The 20,513-nt window shown below is 35.3% G+C and overlaps 1 protein-coding gene and 1 long non-coding RNA gene across 6 annotated transcripts in view; both read left to right on the forward strand.

The window, feature by feature from the left end:
* LOC114280706 (vesicle-fusing ATPase) overlaps positions 1–20,305 on the forward strand; it is a 107,812-nt gene extending 87,507 nt beyond the window's left edge. For 3 of the 5 annotated variants that reach the window (XM_082921775.1, XM_082921774.1, XM_082921773.1), the window contains 6 exons: positions 13,961–14,016; positions 16,610–16,722; positions 16,984–17,117; positions 17,206–17,402; positions 19,828–19,970; positions 20,059–20,305. In XM_082921775.1, coding sequence (XP_082777901.1) covers positions 13,961–14,016; positions 16,610–16,722; positions 16,984–17,117; positions 17,206–17,366 — 464 coding nt within the window. In that variant the 3' untranslated portion in view covers positions 17,367–17,402; positions 19,828–19,970; positions 20,059–20,305. The remainder of the gene's footprint in view (positions 1–13,960; positions 14,017–16,609; positions 16,723–16,983; positions 17,118–17,205; positions 17,403–19,827; positions 19,971–20,058) is intronic. The other 2 variants (XM_082921777.1, XM_082921776.1) reach the window with 2 other exon arrangements.
* Positions 9,383–10,247, forward strand: LOC145823010 (uncharacterized). The gene is made up of 3 exons (XR_014365040.1): positions 9,383–9,911; positions 10,001–10,088; positions 10,186–10,247. It is a non-coding gene; the product is annotated as an uncharacterized LOC145823010 (long non-coding RNA).
* Positions 20,306–20,513: the final 208 nt, after the last annotated feature.

The following is a 20,513-nucleotide window of genomic DNA, read 5'->3' on the forward strand; positions in this document are numbered from 1 at the left end:
TAAGTTATTCGTCATGTTTCATTCAGAAACATCGTAAACTTAGTTCAACTCTACCATCATGGCAAGTCTAAGTTATTTTTCATGTTTCATTCGGAAACATCGCCAACTTAGTTCAACTCTACCATCATGGCAAGTCTAAATTATTCATCATGTTTTATTTGGAAACATCTTAAACTTAGTTCAACTCTACCATCATGGAAAGTCTAAGTTATTTGTCACGTTTCATTCGGAAACATCGCAAACTTAATTCAACCTTACCATCATAGCAAGTCTAAGTTATTCATCATGCTTCATTCGGAAATATCGCCAACTTAGCTCAACTCTACCATCATGGAAAGTCTAAGTTATTCGTCATGTTCACCATGGGAACATCGCTATAAGACTATTCAGTCCTATTGCACAAGTTTCAACAAGAATTCATAAAAACAAAATCGAGCTAGCATTTTATTAATACTTTGGCTAATAAAATCTTTACGTAAATCTTAAAAGCATAAATTAATGGTAGAAAATTTTCAAATTTCCTGTGTTCCAAGGTCTTGGCTACTCCTTGCCATCAGTGTCTTTTAGTCGATACACGCCATTGCCGGCGACCGAGTTGATTCAATATGGCCCTTCCTAGCTTGGACCAAGCTTGCCCTACCTGAGATCCTTCTTATTGCCGATAAATTTTCTAAGGACAAGGTCCCTAACCTGAAACTTCCTTGGATTGACCTTCTTATTATAGGCCTTAACAAGCTGCTGCTTGTATGCCCCTAGCCGAATTGCTGCTCTTCTCTTTTTTCTTTTGGTAGATTAAGATCTCAAGCAAAAAATGCCTCATTTGTTCCGTTTTCCACTCCCCGGGTTCTGATGCCAGGGATGCCAACCTCTAGTAGGATGACTACTTCAGTGCCATATGCCATGGTAAAAGGAGATTCTCTAGTGGACCTTCTCGGCGTAATCCGATATGCCCATAGGACATTGGGAAATTCCTCTACATTTCAGAAGGGGCCTAGTGAAGGACCTTTTATAGAGATGACCTTCTGTTAACAGGCAGAACCTGGCCGACTTCAATTTGACCTTGTGTGCTTCCTTTCTATTTGCTGGTAGCCTGCCATCTTTGAGGAACACAATTATAGCATCCATCCAGCTTGAACTCATGTCTATATGTATTGCTTCATACTCTGTTATCAGGGCTCTATACTTGGGCCTGACAAATAATCTACCATTATTGTCCTTGTTTCACTTGATTTCATTATGCTGGCCAGGTTAGCCAGGGCATCAACATAGCTATTATCATCTCGGCTAACCTGCTGTAGCCAGCAGTTCTGAAAACATGTTAACAACTTGACAACGTCCTTGACATAGGCTATCATCCTCTCATCTCGGGCTGCATACTCGCCCGTTGCTTAATTTACAATGAGCTGGAAGTCACAGAAGACTACCACCTCGTCGGCCTTCATGGTTGCTATTAGTTTCAATCCTATAATCAGTGCCTTATACTCCGCTTCGTTATTTGAGGCCTTGAACCCCAAACGAATAGACTGCTCTATCATTTGCCTATTTGGCAATACCAACACTACTCCTGCCCCGCTTCCTGCCAGTTGGAGCTGTCGTCGACGAAGAGCCGGAAGGAGTTCCCAATGTAGATATCGCAGGGTTTTGGTTTTTCTTTCTCCTTCTGCTCTGCTGGTGTGGGGTTCTTGGGCCTTAGTTGGCCAATGTCAATTTTTCCAAAGGCAGGTATCTAATTTTTGAACTTGCTAGGGTCTTGCTGACATAGTATACTGCCTTCTGCTCTCCTTCTTCTTCTCGAGTCACCATGACACTCACGGTGTGGTTTGACATTGCCAGGTACAAAAATGATTCTTCTCCTACTATTGGATTTGATAATATTGGAGTTGTTGTTAGGTACCTTTTTAAGTTGGCCAGGGCGACTTTGCATTCTTCTGTCCACAAAAAATCAGTGGCCTTCTTTAACAATTGAAAAAATGGTTTGCGCTTATCAAAAGTTCGACTAATGAACCTATTCAAGGCCGCTGCCCTTCCAGTCAGCATCTATACTTGCTTGGCTATTGTTGGGCTCTTCAAGTCAATGATGGCCTTGATCTGATCTAGGCTTGCTTCAATGCCCCTCCTGGTGACCAAGTATCCCAAGAACTTACCGGATCCAACTCCAAATGCACATTTCGAGGCATTGAGTCGAAGCCGATATGATCTCAGGATGTCAAAGACTACCTTCAAATCGGCCAGATAGTTTCCAGGTTCCTTGGTTTTCACAACCATATCGTCTATGTAAACATCTACTGTCTTCCCAATCAGATGTTTGAACATCTTGGTGACCAGTCTTTGGTAGGTCGCTCCTACATTCTTCAACCTGAAAAGCATTACTCTGTAACAATAGAGTCCTTTAGGGGTGATGAATGTTGTTTTCTCTTCATCTGGGGCATACATTGCTATCTGGTGGTAGCCTCTGTATGCGTAAAAAAAAATCATCCTGCCATGCCTTGAAGTGGTATCTACCAGTTTATCAATCTTGAGTAGTGAGAAACTGTCTTTGAGGAAGCCTTATTCAAGCTCATGAAGTCCACACAGACCTTCCACTTCCCATTCTTCTTATTCTTTACCACTACTGTATTAGACAACCAGGTGGGATAATTTACCTCTTTGATGGCTTGTGTCTCTAATAGCTTGTCTACTTCTTCCTCAACTGTCTGTACATGTATTAATGTCGGCCTTCTTGCTCTCTGAATGACTAGTTTTGCCGACCTGTCCACGTTAAGTCTGTGATAAGTGACCTCGGGGCTGATCCCTAACATTTCATAAGGTGTCCAGGAAAACACCTCTATGTTCTCCCTAAAACAAACTCTCCAGTTCTCTTTTTTCTTCTTCGACTAAGCCAGAGCAGAGAAGGAAGAAACGTTCATCATTCTCTTCCTGCACTAGAACCTTCTTTAGTGGTTTTTCACTCTTCTCGGCAAGTTCTTTGCTGACATCATCCAAGATCTCATGGTTTTCACTTTCAATTTCTGCATTTTCTGCTTCCCCTACATTACAGGTGTGCTTCATTGTTGCCATGGAGCAATTCTTCGTCTGTACTTGGTCCTCTCTTACTTCTTCAATCCCCTGATCAGTAGGGAATCGCAACAGCTGGTGCAACGTGGAGGGAACAACCTTCATTGCATGCAACAAAGGTCGTCCCAAAATGATATTGTATGGGGACGGTGTATCTATCACAGTGAACTTAGTTGTTACCTTTTTGCTTCCTGTATGACTTCTAGGTTCGTGGCTCCTAGAGGCCATGTCGGCATCTCGTTGAATCCTACCATGGGGTTGTCAGACTGCTTTAAATCATCTGGGTAAAGGCCAAGCTCCTTGTAACATCTGTCATACATGATGTCACCAGAGCTGCCTTGATCAATCAGTATGCGCCTCACCTGGAAATCTGCAATATTTAGAGTTACCATTAGGGCATCATTGTATGGATGCTGCACCATATCTAAATCGGCCTCAATGAAAGAAATCATCTGTCCCAGATATTCGTTTACTCTGGGTTTCTCTTTGCTAGACCTGATATACATGCTGTAAGTGCCTTACCCTCTAGGTCTCCCCTCGAACCTCATTCTCATTGACCTTCGAGTGAATCACATTGATTACTCGAGGTCCCTCTGCCTACTGCGATGGTGGTGTTGGTAGTGGTGGAGGTGGTGCTGCCGGTGCTTGGGGCAACCTTGCATGCTCTTCCCTTGTCCTCGCCTCATCTACAATGTGTCTCAGGTGTCCCTGTCTGATCAAATCTTCCAAATGTGACTTCAGAGCCCTGCATCCCAGAGTTAGGTGTCCATTCTCATTATGGTAAGCACAACACTTCCCAATGCTCCTGCCAATGAACTTCCCTGGGATCTTCTCCAGCACTATGTAATATGGCTGGTTCCTGATCCTCTCCAAAACTTTATAGATTGGGATCCTGAACACAGTGTCGACTGCCTGCATAGCCTTTGCTCCTGTTTCCTGCCTGTCAACACTGGTATTTTCTTAGTCTCGCTTCGGCGAGCCATTCCTCATTTCTCGCTTTGGTGTTCTTGTTCCTTGTGTGTCTTCTTCTGCTCTGGCATACTTCTCAATCCGTGCCATTAGCTTTTTCATGCTCTTCGGTAAGGTTTTTGCAAGTGATTTCCAAAGTGAGCATTTATCATTCAGGCCATTCTTGAAAGACACGACCGCCAGCTCCTTGTTACAACCCGGAATCTGGTTGTACACCTCGTAATATCTCTTGACATAAGCCCTGAGGCCTTCGCCATCGCTGATCTTCAAAGCCAATAGGGATTCTACCTTCAATGGCTACGAGTTGTTCATAACAAACCCATCTACAAACATCTTGACCAGGCCTTCCCAACTCTTCATAGTTTCTTTTGGCAACTTATGGAACCAATTTGATGCTATCTCCCCAAAGGAAGAGGGGAATACCTTGCATAGTAGCTACTCACTCCCGCTCTACAAAGCCATTGAATTTAAATACAAACCAACATGAAAGTTTGGATCAGACTTACCGTCATAGATCTAAAACCTCGGCATGTTGAATCTCTTTGGGTCCTCGAACGTATCCAATTTCACCAAGAATGGAGTCTTCGACTTGATGATAGATGTGATCTCAGCGTTCTATCGCTTTCTCTAGAGGTAGCCTCTCACATCCTCCTCCGTCCTACTGGGAGCTCGGTTATTAATAGATTTTAGTTTCTTTGGCGTGCTGTTCCCAGTGTAATTGTGCATCCTCTTGGACTTCTCGTCGTCCACCGCATCAAAATACAAGCCTTTCCCTTGGATATGCCAAGATTCTTTGACATAGGTCCCCTTGGTTCGTGGTGTCTTCTGCGACTCACCTCGTACTGACTTTGTTCGCCCGACATCTCGTGATGGTTGATATGAGTACTCCTGTCCCTAGCCATGCAGCAAGCTTACTGGGATTGTTTTTTGTCCCCCTTTCTGGGCATCAGTCTTGGTTGCTGGTCCTGGTGTGTCCTGCAACGGAAATGGTTGTTGCATCCCGCTGTTTTGCATCATAAAGTTGACCACTTATTGTAGGTCTGCCAACTTGTTTGCCACTCCTTTCATCTCCCCATCCCTCCTTAGGCATCTATCCTTCCATATCTAGAAGCCACTTTCATTGTAATACTCATCTCGGCCTCCCTTCTTCGGGACGTTACGCTCTTTGCCAGCATCCTTTTTCCCGAGGTTTGGTTCCTGCACTCCTTCATTAATGTTTTCTTCCTTGGCATTAGGATCCATATGCTTCTCACTCTCACTATGGATGGCATCATTTATCTTTTCTTCCTGCCCATTGTTGGCCATCTATTTTTCTTAAGTTTCCACAAACGGCGTCAAATTGTAAGTGTTGATTTTTTACCACACAACCAAAGAGAGAACTCAGCTGGAGAACACCGATAGAATATATTAAGTCCAACAACCTGTAACAAGAAGATGAGAATACCGCGGTGGTTTGCCACCTGGGGGCACTCCGACGATCAAGTTAGTAAACCTTTATCTCTCACAGATAACAAAGAGTACTTAAACTCACAAGAAAGAACTTATCTTCGACCCCCGAGGGTGCTTTGTGCTTATAACCAGTAATGACCAGATCTCGTTAAAAGCCTCACTTCAGTGGACTCAGGCTCAATGCTCTTCCTGGACTTTCAACTAGATAGGGATAAACTCCCTAAGAGTTCTATCCTTATCCAAACTAGAACTCTTTTTCGTCGAGGATTCTTATCCCTTATCCGTTTATCTCGGATTCTAGCATCTTCGCAGATAAACTCGGCGTAGCCGAGATCATCTCGGCTAGCATGACCAGGCCACGTGGCACCTCGGCTGACACTTCGGTTTAACTATGTGTTGTCACTCATAAAATACTTCCCTACATTTACCATTCAATATCCTCAAAAGAGTAGAGTTTTGGCGTTTTTCCATGGCTATTAGACTAACTTGACTAGTTTGTTGGTCTATTTGTTTGTTTTTTTAATCTCATTGAAAACAATTTTGTTCAAAGTTGTGGTGAAAAATCGAAAACAAAGATTTGAGTTGTTTTTGATTTTTTGGTTTAAATTTTGGGTATTGCTGCTATACCTTAACTAATAAAGAATACAGCGGATGAGAAAGTTGCAAAGGGCCACATATCTTTAAATCAAGAGCATTGCAAATCTCTTGATGTTTCATTGGGAGACACCATCTTTTTGAAAGTGTAAGTTCAATCTACTTATATTGTGTTTGTGTGTGTGGCCTACATAGATATATTTACATGAATTCTTTTAAAAAGTACTGTATTATTGATTTATGGGTTTGTTCCACCATCGAATGGGTTTGATGTGGATTTATTGAGAATCATGGTAGAATTACTTCCTGGAAGTTCAAATTCGACTAAAATGGTATGCAGTTCTATATGAATGTATTTACATTTAGCAGGCAAACTTTTTAATAAATTATCACTAATCAAATTTCATTATTGTGTAGATAATGGCTTCGAACCGGGGGATAGAATTTATAGGGACATTCCACCATCAGGCGTATTTGGAGGGATTTTTTTTTCTTTTTTTTTTAGTACTAGTAATTAGTTGATGTATTATTAGAGAAGTGAGGCTCGAACCTTTGATATTTGATTTATTAAAAAAAAATCTTACTACTTAAATAACATATAATATATAATAAATATTTTTAATTATTTAAATTACATATGCATTAGTGTGCTAACTGCAAATGTTAGAGAAGATGCTGAGGTGAATTCACCCCAAAAAAAAAAAAAAAAAAAATTCTGAGGTGGGACGAGAAATGTGAGCAAACAAATGATCGAATGTGGTGTCGAGGGAAGTGGTAGGGTAGGGGTTAGTCGTTGCCCAGCGGAGCGGTGAGGAGGAATGGGTCTAATATGTCAAAATCGCAAGAAACAACAAAGAAACCAAACAAAATAAAATAAAATAAATTTAAGCAATTCTTTGTAATGAATGGCTCAGATTTGTCAAAGAAAACATTTTCGCGACGAGGGATCCATCTGTATGTCAAAATTGCAAGAAAGAAACCACAAAGAAACAAAATAAAGTAAAGCAAAACAATTCTAAGCAATCCTTTATAATGAATGGCACCGATTTGTCAAAGAAAACACTCTGGTGCTCAGTGACAAAGAAACATTTATTAATTATAATATTAAAAAAATTTATAAAAATATTTTACATAAATTTTTACTTGATTTCAAGAAATAAAAAAAAATTAATATTATTTGTAACAAGTGTATTATGGACAATATAAAAAAAAAAAAGAAGTTATGGATATAAATTTTAAAATAAAGTACTTTTTTATACACAAAATTTAAGTAAAAATTCAATATAATAGTAATACCACATCGGCCCTGTTTGGTAGAGCTGTGAGAAAGTGGTTATAACTTATAGCTGTGACCATAAGTTAATTTTTGACTTATAAATTAAGTTTTTCCTCCCCACTCAAAGAATAAGTTGATTTTTGACTTACAAAAAACTATGAGTTATATTGTTAAGCTGAACCAAACACATCAAAATAGCTTAAATTAAGATAAAAGCTGAAATAAGCTGGAAATAAGCCCTACCAAACAGGGTCATTATCATTGACATGTGATATTAACAATCAATAGTAAAGAAACACATGGAAAATAAACTCCACATGTCAAATGTAACTAATAATCCAATAAATTATATATATTTATTGAGATTAATTATATTTGTATGTCAATAATGATAGACATCACCATTATATTAAAATTTTCATAAATAATAATATGACTTATCATAATCTTTTTATTTTTAATAAAAACAATCATTATTATTCTCATAATTTTAAAAATGTCATTGATATTGCACTATAAATAATATTTTTATAAATTATTTTATTTAAAATATTTTCTTTTTATTTAAGAAAAAAATTCCAAAGCTCGACATGTGATAATCCCGCTGGACCACTGTTGGTGACAAGAGATCAAGAGAGAGGTCATATCTATTCTATATGTCAAAATCGCAAGGAATCACAAAGAAACCAAAATATCGGTGACGTGGGATCCATCTATATGTCTAAATCGCAAAAAATCACAAAGAAACCTAATACAGTAAAGCAAAACAATTCTAAGACTTCGGTGAAAGAAATAAAATAAAGTAAAACAAACAAATGTGAGCAATCCTATTTATTTGTAATGAATGCTTCAGATTTATCACAGAAAACACTTTTTAACGTTAATAATGTTACAGACTCTTAAAAAAATATAATTATCATAATTCTCACTTATCAATGATTGGTTCAAAAGAAAAAAAAAAACAAAAAAATAAGAATGTATGATTCATCCATATTATTTTGATGATTATATAGATCCCAACTTAGAAAGTTTCCAGCATTTTTGTTTTAACACAGCGTGGCATAGCTTTCCGCGCACAATAAAAGATGAAGGAAAAATCGAAATATGCCATTCACTAGTTGACCTTTCCTACTTTGACACATGATTATTTTCTGTGATAAATTATTAGTAACTCACGTAGGTTATGTTTGGGGAGAATTTTTTTTTTTGGTGGCTATTTTAATTATAAAAGAATAAAATAAATTAAAAAATTAATAAGATAAAATGTCACATTCAAATTATAATTATTTTTTTACAAAAGTCAAAAGGTTAAAAAGTTTATTCCAAATAAGACTTTTTAGTTCAAACTAAAATAACTAAAAAATTAAAAAATTAAAAAACCAATTCCCATTCCAAACGAAAGCATAATATCCGTGGTCATACTTTCTTACTAATTATTATTTATTATATATCTTATTCCTTCTGTCTCAAAATATTAGTCTCTTATTCCATTTTTTATTATTCCAAAATATTAGTTCTTTTTCAAAAATTAAGGAACAAAATAATATGAATTTATTATTTTTCTTTTCTTTTAAATTCATTAATAATACAAAAAATACAATTATGACAATTGATATTCTAAAAAAATGTATTATTAAAGAATAATTTTAAAAAATTAATATTTTTAAAATATAATAATTGTACTATCGAAAAAAAAAGTTAGATTCCCCAAAATAAACCATTATTTTGGGATAGAGAAAATATATTTTTCAATCATTCAATACAAATAATTATAAGGTATTGCCATACAAATCTAAAAGTTTGACTCAATTTTCAAGACTAATGATGTGAGAATCAATTAGAATATCTAAATGACACTCTCTCTCATATCTTTTTAACTATCAACTAATCATATCACTTACACATAATTAGGTTTAGAAAATAAATTTAGAAAATGAGTTTGTATATCATTTTTTATAATTAATATCATACTTTCTCTATAAATCATACTATTATAAAGTACCAAATGACCATACCCCGAACTACTAATAATAACCCGTTTTCTATATATTATAACCAGAGCAAACGGTGGAGGCCATTCTCTTCGTCGTCCATGGCTTCGAGTAGTAGTGCTCCATTTGTTGTTGTAGAGCATACTAGTTCGGAGCAGTGTTTCACCAATTGATGTTACTGTTGTCCGGACGACACTCGCCAATTTGCTGTGAGCCTTCGACGAGGACCTCCATGGCCATGGCCTTTCACTACAATCCAGAAGAAGAAAAAGCTCTATCTTGCTCTTTTCAATGGCAAGAACGTATTTAGCATCCAATATCCTCTAAAGAGTGAAGTTTTGCTCAATTACTTACTTAATTCTTGCATTAATTCAGATTCCAAAAACAGAGAGAGATTTGGTTTTGTTTTATTAGCTCTTCTCTGTTTTTGTTTTAAATTTTGGATAATGTTGCTAGTATATACCTTAACTAATAAAGAATACAGAGGATGAGAAAGTAGCGAAGGGCCACATATCTCCAAATCCAGAGCATTGCAAATCTCTTGATGTTTCATTGGGGGACACCATCCTTTTGCGAGTGTAAGTTCAATCTACTATTGTGTTGTGTTTCGGCTCCATAGCCTACATATATAATGAATTCTGCAGTTGTTTTGATTTTATTTTTATAGATTTGCTCCTCCTCCTAATGGGTTTGATGCGGATGAATTGAGAATCATGGTAGAATTACTTCCGGAAAGTTCAACTCCAACTCAAATGGTATGCAGATCCATATGTAACCAACATCTAAAATGAATCTGGTTTAACAGCGAAACTCTTGAAGTAAATATACTGATTAAATTTCATTTTTCTGCAGATAGCGGCTTCTACTTTGGGAAGAAAATTTAGAAACTCATTCCATCATCAGGTGTTTTTTGAGGGAATTTTTTTTAGTAGTAGTAATTAGTTGATGCAGAGTCACTGGTTTTTACTGAATTGATCACTTTTTGGACTCTGCAGGTTTTTACTAAATATTAGAGGGTGATATTTGCATATAAAGGAAGCTCATATGCATGCAGTGTTGTGGAAATTTCTCTCGGTGAGAATGAGGGAAGTGAATCTCTGAGGAGCACAAAGCAGGGGATGATCCGAAAGCGCACGAAAGTGATGGCTGAAGTCCCAACACAATCACTGGTAAATAAATCACACATTCATTCATTGTCACTCGCACTTTTGTGTTTGTCTCCATGTCTTTGACACATTCATTTCTCTATTATTATTTATATCTATTCTGAAGTGAAAATTTCCTATCGTATTGACACAATAGTGCGTTAAAAGTACATCCCTCTCCCCTTTTAGATAATTAGTCTTTTTTTTTTTTTTTTTTTAATCTATGTCTACCCAATAAACTATAAGTAAAAGTTATACTAAATAGATTGGTACAAATTTCTAAATTAAAATGAGTTATAATTAGGTTTTTTTAAGTTGTAACAAACACAATCCCAGTGAATTGGAACCCAAAACTTTTGATTTAGAAAATAATATTTTTTTTATCACTTGAATAATAATAAACATATATACTTCAATTAAAATTAAATTTTATATTTTACAAATTTAACACCCGCATGACCACTTATTATTAGAGAAAATTGGTGAAAAACCTTATTTAAATAAAGTATTAAACATTTGATTGAAGATAAAATTTTATTTTGTGATAAAGACATGTTGAAAATTTCGTAGAAAAATTGGCCAGAAAAATCGCCAGAAAAGTTACTGGCGATGGTGAGTGGCGGCTGGTGGCAGTAGGTAAGGTAGAAAAATGTGTTATTCAATCGATAGAGTGTTGAATGACAAATTTGGTGATTTCAAGAAATATGGTGATTTCAAGAAATAGACTAATAGATTGATTTTAACATATAATTGTTCTTTTGACAAATTATGTATTATTATATGAAAATTCTAATATGCACACCTTAAAAATGGTGTACTATATATACTTTTAATTATATCAATTTTTTTTTAGTTACGATTAATTTTTTTCTTTATTTATAACATTATTTTAATTATAATTCAAAATTTCTTTAGTTATGTTCCACATTAGGTTTAGTTATGATTTTTTTTTTCTTTTTTTTAGTTATGACTAAAAAACCATGAAATTATGTAAATTTTTTATTTAATTATAAAGTGTATACAGTACAATCATTTGAAAAGTGTGAACATAAGCTTATTTTGGCGACTAAAAAGAATTAACACATTAGCTTATTTAAGCTACATAATCTCTTTATTTTTTAATATATTTTTTCAAAAAAAAATTAATAAATGAAAAAAGAAAAAAAAACTACTCCACAAAATTGGCTTATAATTTAAACCTAATTAGCGGGTGATATATGCGATGTATATACTATTTAAATAATTAATAATAAAAATAAATAATAAATAATTTAACATCATAATAAAAATGTTATTTAAGTGATAAGGACAAGAGAGAAAAAAATTCACCAAACTAAAAGTGTGATAGTATAGATAGCTGAAAGATAGAAATGGAGTTATGCTCCCATATCTCTCTTGGCCGGAACCCTCCCTCCTCATTCATGACATGCCACATGTGATGTGATGTGGGTTCTTCTAGTTCGGGTCTGCTGCGGGTGCGGCGGAGGATAGAGGTGGTGGCGGCAAGGATCTGATGGCGGGGATCTGAGGATGGAATGGATGATGGAGGCCCATCTCTGTAGGGCTCCGTCCGTTCCGTCTTCCTCGTCTGCCCACCAACGGTCTGATCTGAGTTTCAACAGTGCGCCCTAACCGCTGGATGAAGAAGTGTACGGTTTGCTGATCTTTGCCTCTTTGGGAGCGTTGGTTGAGTCTGTTGTTGGCCTTTTTTAAAAAAAAAAAAAATTTGAAAACTCAAACCAATATGGTGATTATTAGCTACTTTGTTTCCAGTGATATGTATCTATCTAGTAGCTATCAATGTGATTTGTGAATTTTAAAAGTTGCTGGCATGTTTGATCATAGGGTACCCTAATACATGGAGTTGAAACATTTAAAAGCATATTTAGGGAAGGCTTCAATATGGAATCACTGGAAGAAGAACTGATATCACTTGGTATTGGAGGTATGACTTCCCAATTTGCTCAAATACTGCAGTCAGCATTCGGCTAACGGATTGTTCCTCCCTTTGTAGCAAAGAGGTATAATATTTCCTTTGGTAATTCAACTATTCATTCAAATTATAATCCAAATTGATATTCATCTATTTGCCCTAAAACAAAGGCTTCCAGCCTTGCTAGAGAGAATCAATTTCTATCAAAAGAGATTTATATAAGTACCTTTTTTTATTTTTTTTCTTTTCTTTTTTTCTTTTTAATTGTACAAAACAATAAATAAATAAATAAATGTGTGGTGCAGATTCACACTTTGTGTGATGTGGTCACTAGTTCACATACTTCATTTTTTGGACAATTTTTTAAATTACTTTTTCAAACTCACTAGCATTACTGGTTAGTTGTTCCTCCCAAAAGTTTGTTTGTTTGTACGAGGTTTTGAAATGTATAGAAATTGTATTGCTATTAAAGAAGGAAAATGCTACTAGGCACACTCTCTATCATTAAAAAAAGCTATGAATTTTTGTGGTGAACCACTTTGTGGTAAAAGTTAGGAATAGCGAATATGAAGTGAAAGTTACTAGCCATTGTGGATATGTTATGAATGTTGGTGAGAAATGTTACAAATCATTTTGGTGAGAAGAGTTGCACATTTTTTTGGTGTTTGTCACAAAATGTTATGGTTATGTTATGTATGTTGTGGTAGGTGCATACAATATGTCTCTTTCTAAAAGTGCACACTGTAACAGCTCCTGTAAAAGAATGATTAGTAATTGTTAACTTGGTTGTTAGTGGGCTGTGGTAGACCTGTAATGCAAATGTATTGAAATCAATATAAAGTTGTGACATAATACTTGTAGAAAGTGTCCTAATGTGTCATATAATATAATTTATTTATTTATTTATTTATTTATTTTCCTCAAAGACGCTTTGGACATTTGGGGGGGGGGGGGATACACGTCTATCAATTAGACACATGAAACATGTTATAAGTTTGAACAAATAACTTAGAGGATACATATTATTAATCCTTCTTTTAAACTTTAGATATTAGTGTTATGCTGCATTTTTTAAAAATTAAAGTGTCAGTGTGTCTCGTGTCCGTGTTTGTGCTTCGTAGCTTTCAATTATTAACTATTGACTTTCTTGTGCTAGTTTGAATTTGAAGCATGTAAGAGGCATGCTACTATATGGTCCACCAGGTTCTGGAAAAACCTTGATAGCACGAAACATTTGCAAATTACTAAATGCAAAAGAGCCCCTGGTCTCTCTCTCTCTCTCTCTCTCTCTCTCTCTCTTTCTCCACTTGTTTATCTTATTCTGACACTTCTTTTTCTTCTCCCATTAATGCAGATTATAAATGGACCGGATGTGGTAAATGCATTCCAAGGTGTATCAGAGAGGAAAATAAGGTCACTCTTTAAAAGCAGCCATTGAGGATGAAAACAGATATGGTAAAGATGCATAGTTCATATCTTCATTGTAAATTCACTTCATTGTGCAGTTCATTCATACTCATAGTGAGATTATTTTAATCTTTTCTTTCAGGAGCTAAAAGTGACCTACATATCATCATATTTGATGAAATTGATTCAATTGCTAAGGTGAGCACATGTACAACATATGCTCCTTTTGAGTGCTGTTAGTTGTGCAACCTGCAATTTGTGTTATACATATGTGAATTTCACAATAGGTTTTCTACATAATTCAAGTCTTTGTTCCCTGTTAAGGTTTTACATCATTTTGGTTTCTTTGTATTCACATGTATTATATGTTCTGTTCCTCCACTCCATTCCCATATCATAACCTGGCCAATTTGTTGCTTGTGGGATGTCTCTTTATTCTTTATTCCTTCTTGGTAGTAGTGATCTGTACTCTGGACTTAGAAACTGTAATGTAAATTTGTAACTCATCTTTTGAAACATTGAGAATAAGATAAGATACAAGGCTCGAGTTTCATGCTTCTACATCAATATGCTTTTCTAAGGCAAGCATTCACCATTGAGTGTGTAATACAGATTAATTAGCATTATTTTGACATTATTTTCTATGCCCTATTATTTGCAATTCACCATGTTATCCACTTCTAATTTTTTTATTCGTTTAAACAAAACCTATGCGTTAATCGGTGTGAAGAGTCAACATAAAAATGCTATTCTATATGAAAAAGGTTGCTCATGATTAAAAGTCTTGAATTCAGAAACAACAGGTAAGAGGGGCAGTGTATCTTATCCAACCCCAAAGGTAATGGTCATCCAGAAACCATTTTTTTAGAATGCAGTTCCTAAATAATAGGCACTCAATTGTTTTGCACATAAAAGGTAACTTGTCATATAGGAAGCAGTTGACTGACCTTCGGTGATCATCACATCTGCATGTACTTAATAACTTCACCGAGACAGTTGTATTGAGCATATGATCCCTTTATCCCAAAACCTCTGCACACTGCACAATGTGGCATCTCTCATATTAAAATTGAAGGAGGCTATCTTCAAGGAGCCTTGTAGGTGCACTTGGCCTTCCTTCCAAGATTAAGGGCACTTCACATTGGCGCACTCATATCCACTTGGGCCCCCTTGGGCAAGCCAAGTTTGCATCTAAATGTACATCTCTTAATATGATTCTACACTTGTTTTCCCATCACCCTAATACACTCATGCCAATCTAGATCGATAGAAGAGCCTAGGGATACCTTTGGGTTTGGTGCCACCCAAGTGACCTCACGACTCTTGCGTGAGCTTGTAGGGATTTTGGACTTGGTTTATTGGAATTGAAGATTTGTGAAGATGCTGCATCCTATTCTCATTGGAGGGATCTGCACCTGATCGACCTTAGAGAGATCTCGACATGAAGACAACTCTAGAACATGATAAAGACAAGTGATTACTTCATATCCGAGCAAGCGTGACCACCATTCCAGCCACTAGGTGAGTTGGCCAATATAGCCCAATCCTTCTATAAATATTGCCTCCACCTCCATGCATAAAGATGATCTAACCATCTCCATCTCTTGCTTATAGTTTTGGTTTTTCACTTTTAGACCTCTATAACAACTCCCTCAGTCTTTCTTTTCCCAAGGTTGTCTGTGCTTTCACCTAGCTAGTATCTGATGACCTACTGTCATCTCAGAATCTGCCATTCTTCCCAGAAAGCTCCTGTACTAGCTCATGTAGCGTTAAATCACCCACACAACCATGTATAGAACTTCAATTTCCTTCCTAATACTAGGAGGTAGGAAAGATTCTTAATGAAATAAAGCATGAAGCAATGTTAGACTAAAAGAATTAAAGAGTTTCGTGCAATCCGTAAGATTCTTTATTAAGCACAATCTTGTTGTCTATTGTTATAATATTGGAGGCATTTAACCCAAAATTGATTGGTAATAGGTGAAAGGGCCCTCCTGTAGACTATACGAATCATGCTTGAGTGACTTAGAGAAGTGATGTGGGACAAGTCCTGAACACTTTTGCACATGCGGCATAGTCGCTTGTGGAGGTAAAAAAAAGAATTTTAAGAGTTTTGTGCAAGTCCTAAAATTCTTTATTAAGCACAATCTTCTTGTAAATTGTTGGAATATTGGAGGCATCCATCCCGAAATCAATTGGCAATAGGTGAAGGGGCCCTCTTGACAATGTGAATCAAGCTTTGGTGATTTAGAGAGGCGATTTGGGACAAGTCAACATTTCTCGAACACGAGGCCAAATTTTAACACTTCCTGAACATGCGGTCCAACTGCAAGTGGAAATTAGAGAAACCAAATAAAGACACCTTGGGTGGAGACTTGGCCTACAATAGATCACTTAAGACTCAATTCTAATACCATGTTAAAAATACTGGAGGCATCCAACCAAAAACTAATTGACAATAGGTGGAAGAACCCTCTAAACCAAGCTTGAGTGGCTTAGAAAGGCAATTTGGGACAAGTCTGTGACATAAATAAAGGGCAGAGGACACAACAATGAGAATAGCAATCATAACCACTAATTGACAGTGAGAATGGTGTTTTTTGGTTCCATGTCTATATTGCAAATCATGTCTTAAATATGTTTTGGTTTTTTTTTTTTTTGGCAAAAAAGAGGGGTAGCTATGGGACAACACCATATGGATGATAGGCTTGTAAACCAACTACTAACAATGGTCAATATCTCTCATATTTCTTTTTTCAATTTTTCCTTTTTACTGTTTCTCCTTGACTAGGCAATACTTGAAAATTTGCACGCCTTTCAGATTGATGGCATGAAAGTATTGAACAACATTTTTATTATTGATACTACAAATAGAAAGGAGCTCATCGATGAAGCCCTACTGAGGTAACATTCTCTCCCTTGTGTTGTTCTTTGCTGAATTCTTTATTCTTTTTCAACAATATCCCACATCTTTTGAACTCAAATGTTTTTCAAATTTTGAATTTATCAAGTAAAAAAAAATGAAGTATTTATACATATTTATCTTTTATGGGTAACCAAACAAATATATATATATATATATATATTAAAATAGCTATTCATTAACTTCTCATTTTTCTAACTCAATAAAGCAATAGAAATTTAGTTTATTGTATTTACTTGTAGGGAAGGTAGAATTGAACTACATGTCAAATTAGAGTACCCAGATGAGCGAGGGTGCTTGCAAATTTTGGACATCAACACAAGGAACCTGAGACAAGCTTTTGTAGTCGATGAAGATGTGAATCTTCAAGAAATTGGTAAGTTGTTTGAGCAATATTGTTGTGTAAGTGGAAACATCAATTCATCATTTATGTAATGAGATTGTGTATGTGCTTGTTTGCACAGCGTGCAGGACGGATGGCTGTAGTGGATCTACCATTGCATCTCTAGTCACTCGTGCACATTCATATGTTGTGGTCCAGGTAGGGGAGAGGACTAGTGAAGCATGTCCAGAAGGATGTCAAAGTAAAAATGAACCACTTCCTCCATGCTATAGAAGATATTAAGCCTAGACTTCAGGAATCTAGCCTTGAACCATGCAGGTAATACACATCAAAATTAATTCTTGTAACTGAATGACATATCGTTCATATCATAGAAATTTTTTAATAGAAATTTTAATTTCAATTAAAACATGATGGCCTTGTTTGGTTTGTTTTTATGAAAAAATTTTGGAAAAAATTCTCTACAAACAAATTTTTAAGAGTAATCAAACCAAACAAATTTTTCAAAAAAAATCTCAAAATTTTGTTTGGTTACATACTTTCCAAAATTACTCTATCTCTCTCATACATATCAAATCAATCACTTTTTTTTTAAAACTCTCTCCCCAAAATAATTTTCTAAAACCATTTATGAAAAAAGGCAAACCAAACAAGTTTTCATACTTCTTATCTCAAAAACTACTCTATAAACACAAACCAAACACACCCGATGTTTCCTATATTTTAGCATGAAATCTTCCTTTGTTCTTTCTTGATCCTGAGTCCCAACAACCTTAATTATTTAAAACTGGATACCTATTGTATCCTTCTAACTCTGTCAAAATTGACTTCTCTACAATGGAAAACAAAATCCACTTCCAACCACGTGTTTGGATTGGTGTATAGATTTGTTTTATGCTTAAAGGTCATATACATTATAGTTGCAAGAATACTCCAAACCAGTGCATTTACACAGATAGAATAGAAGTACTATATTGTCAAAGTTTTGTCCACGCCTTTCTATTTTTCAACTTTAATAATATCCTATAAATTTTATTCAAATTATGAAGTGTTCTCCAATAAGGGAGATGTTACTATGTGCACCCCTAAAAGGATGCATATGGTATGCCCTTCATAACAACCCACACATTTTGTGACATAAACCAGAAAATGACATAACTTTTCTCATCACGAAAAGTATAACGTTTTGCTCACCACAAAAAGTATATCTTCCACTTTAGAGTAATTTTTATCTCAAATTGACATCACACACCACAAACATTCGTAACTTTCACCACAAAAAGTCGTAACTTTTTGATGATGCGCCCCTTTTTAGGGGTGCACATCATAGATTTCCCCTCCAATAAAATCATTCTTCTACAAAATACATATGCTTGTTATTACATTCATTTCGATAATGGTTCATCCAAACTTGAGAATCTTCAGAGTTGCAAGCTACTTTTGTAGCATTATTTGCAATGTATTCCCTTGTCCTGGACTCAACCTTTACAACTCCTAGATCAGTAGATATATAGGTAAAGCTCAACTTATAACAGATTTTTTGCGGCCACTAGCTTGCCAAGACACAAGGAAATCTTAAGGCTGTTCTCATTTTACAAGCATTCATTTGGTTTTTTATATTAATGGAGATATTATTGTAGGTTTGTTTTGTGATTTGGTACAAAAAGATATACCCTAAGTTCTGACTTCAATTATTCCTGAAGTTCAGGGATTTGATGTCATGATAAGTTCTTGTTGCAAAATGTAGGGAAGAACACAAATTATCAGCTTAATTCGTAGTCTGATGTAACTATCTTTATTTATCAGTATTTATGAATCTAGATGATCCAAAGAATAAGTATGCATAAGTTAAAACTTAGTTTATTTGGTTTTTGTTCCCTATTGATTTACATTTTTTAAATAATGCCGAATTATACTTATAGTCCTTGTAGTTTGCCTCTTGTATCAATTTGTTCCTTATAGTTCTAATTGCATCAATTTTACCCTTGAATTTTTCACTTCTCACGTAGTGTCGGTTTAATCCAATTGATAACATTAATGAAGAAATTTGACTGAAATGAAGGGGCAAAATACTCAATTCACTCTTCTCAAAGTGATCGAGGGGTTGATATCCAGTTTAAAATGGTCCATTCCCTTTTGAACAGACCATTTAGCCCTAATTTTTGTCCAATTTCTTAATTGATGTTATCAATTGAACTAAATTGATGCAATATGAAATTACAGGTCAAAATTGATACAATTGGAATAATAGGGACCAAATTGACATAGGAAGCAAATTGTAGGGAAGACAAGTATAATTTTCGTACCAAATGGCCGTTGATAGAATCGAGTGGAGAAAAAGAATTCACATAGCTAATCCCATTTAATAGGATTTCAGGCTTGGTTTTGGTTGGTTGGTACAAGTAAAGTTTTCCGTTTAAACAAACAATATTTCATAGTTGCTTGATATAATTACAAGTAATCTCTCATTCCGTGAGAGAGATTTTGTAACTTTGTTAGGTAGAAGAAAATTGTTCTTATTTTTGTTTTCTGATTAATTTTCTTATTTTCTTCTGGTAGTTTTAGGATGGAAAAAGAGGAAATGGTAAGGATCTTGATTCTATTATTTTGATCAGTAAAAGTGTCTGAACTTTTAGAATCATAATTTTAATTAGTAAATGATCTTACATTGCTGAATATTACTCTCGAAACGCCCTCTATCACCTGCTCTATAATCCTCCTCATTTTATATTTTGTTCTACAGATTCTACAATGGTTCAGCTCCAGAATTTGACTGAAGTTTTACACATTCAACAAGACATTGTAAGGCTCAAGGAGGACAGTGCACATTTTCTGGCTACACTTGCTTCTTACAAAGAGGATACAGTCAAACTTGAGAAGGAACTTGTAAGTCCTCTTCTTTGTAAATTATATTGGATTCTCATTTCTTTTTCTTTTTCATTGAGGCTTTAACATTTTAGATCCGGTATGGCAGGAGACACTTCGTTGTGCCCTTGACCGCATGTGAGTTTCAAGTGGTGTTCGACATTTTTGTTTGCTTGCTGTTTTAGAAACTATGTTTGAATTCGAAACTCTATTTGGTTGTGTATGAATTTGTTGTGTAAACTCTATTTAACAGTGTTCCCACGTGTATGTTCAGTGTTGTAAAATAATCAGTAATATATACTAAATTTTGATTGGTCAAAGATTTACGACTTTGTTCAGTCATTTTTATTTTTCTCTCTTCTTTTTTTGAAAAAAATAATAATTTTGACTATTATTGGGAAGAAAAACAAAACTTTCTTTTAGGCTTCCAAGACATGTTAGTCTTGAGATATATTATTCCCGGATTATTTGGTTGGATTGGATTTGTATCCTATATTTGTTTAGTCTTAGGATTAAATGTCTGAGTTATTTTATTGAATTTTATATTTGTTTGAGATATTATGG

Source organism: Camellia sinensis, chromosome 3, assembly GCF_055761805.1.
Source record: "Camellia sinensis isolate YWXY chromosome 3, ASM5576180v1, whole genome shotgun sequence".
NCBI lineage: Eukaryota > Viridiplantae > Streptophyta > Magnoliopsida > Ericales > Theaceae > Camellia > Camellia sinensis.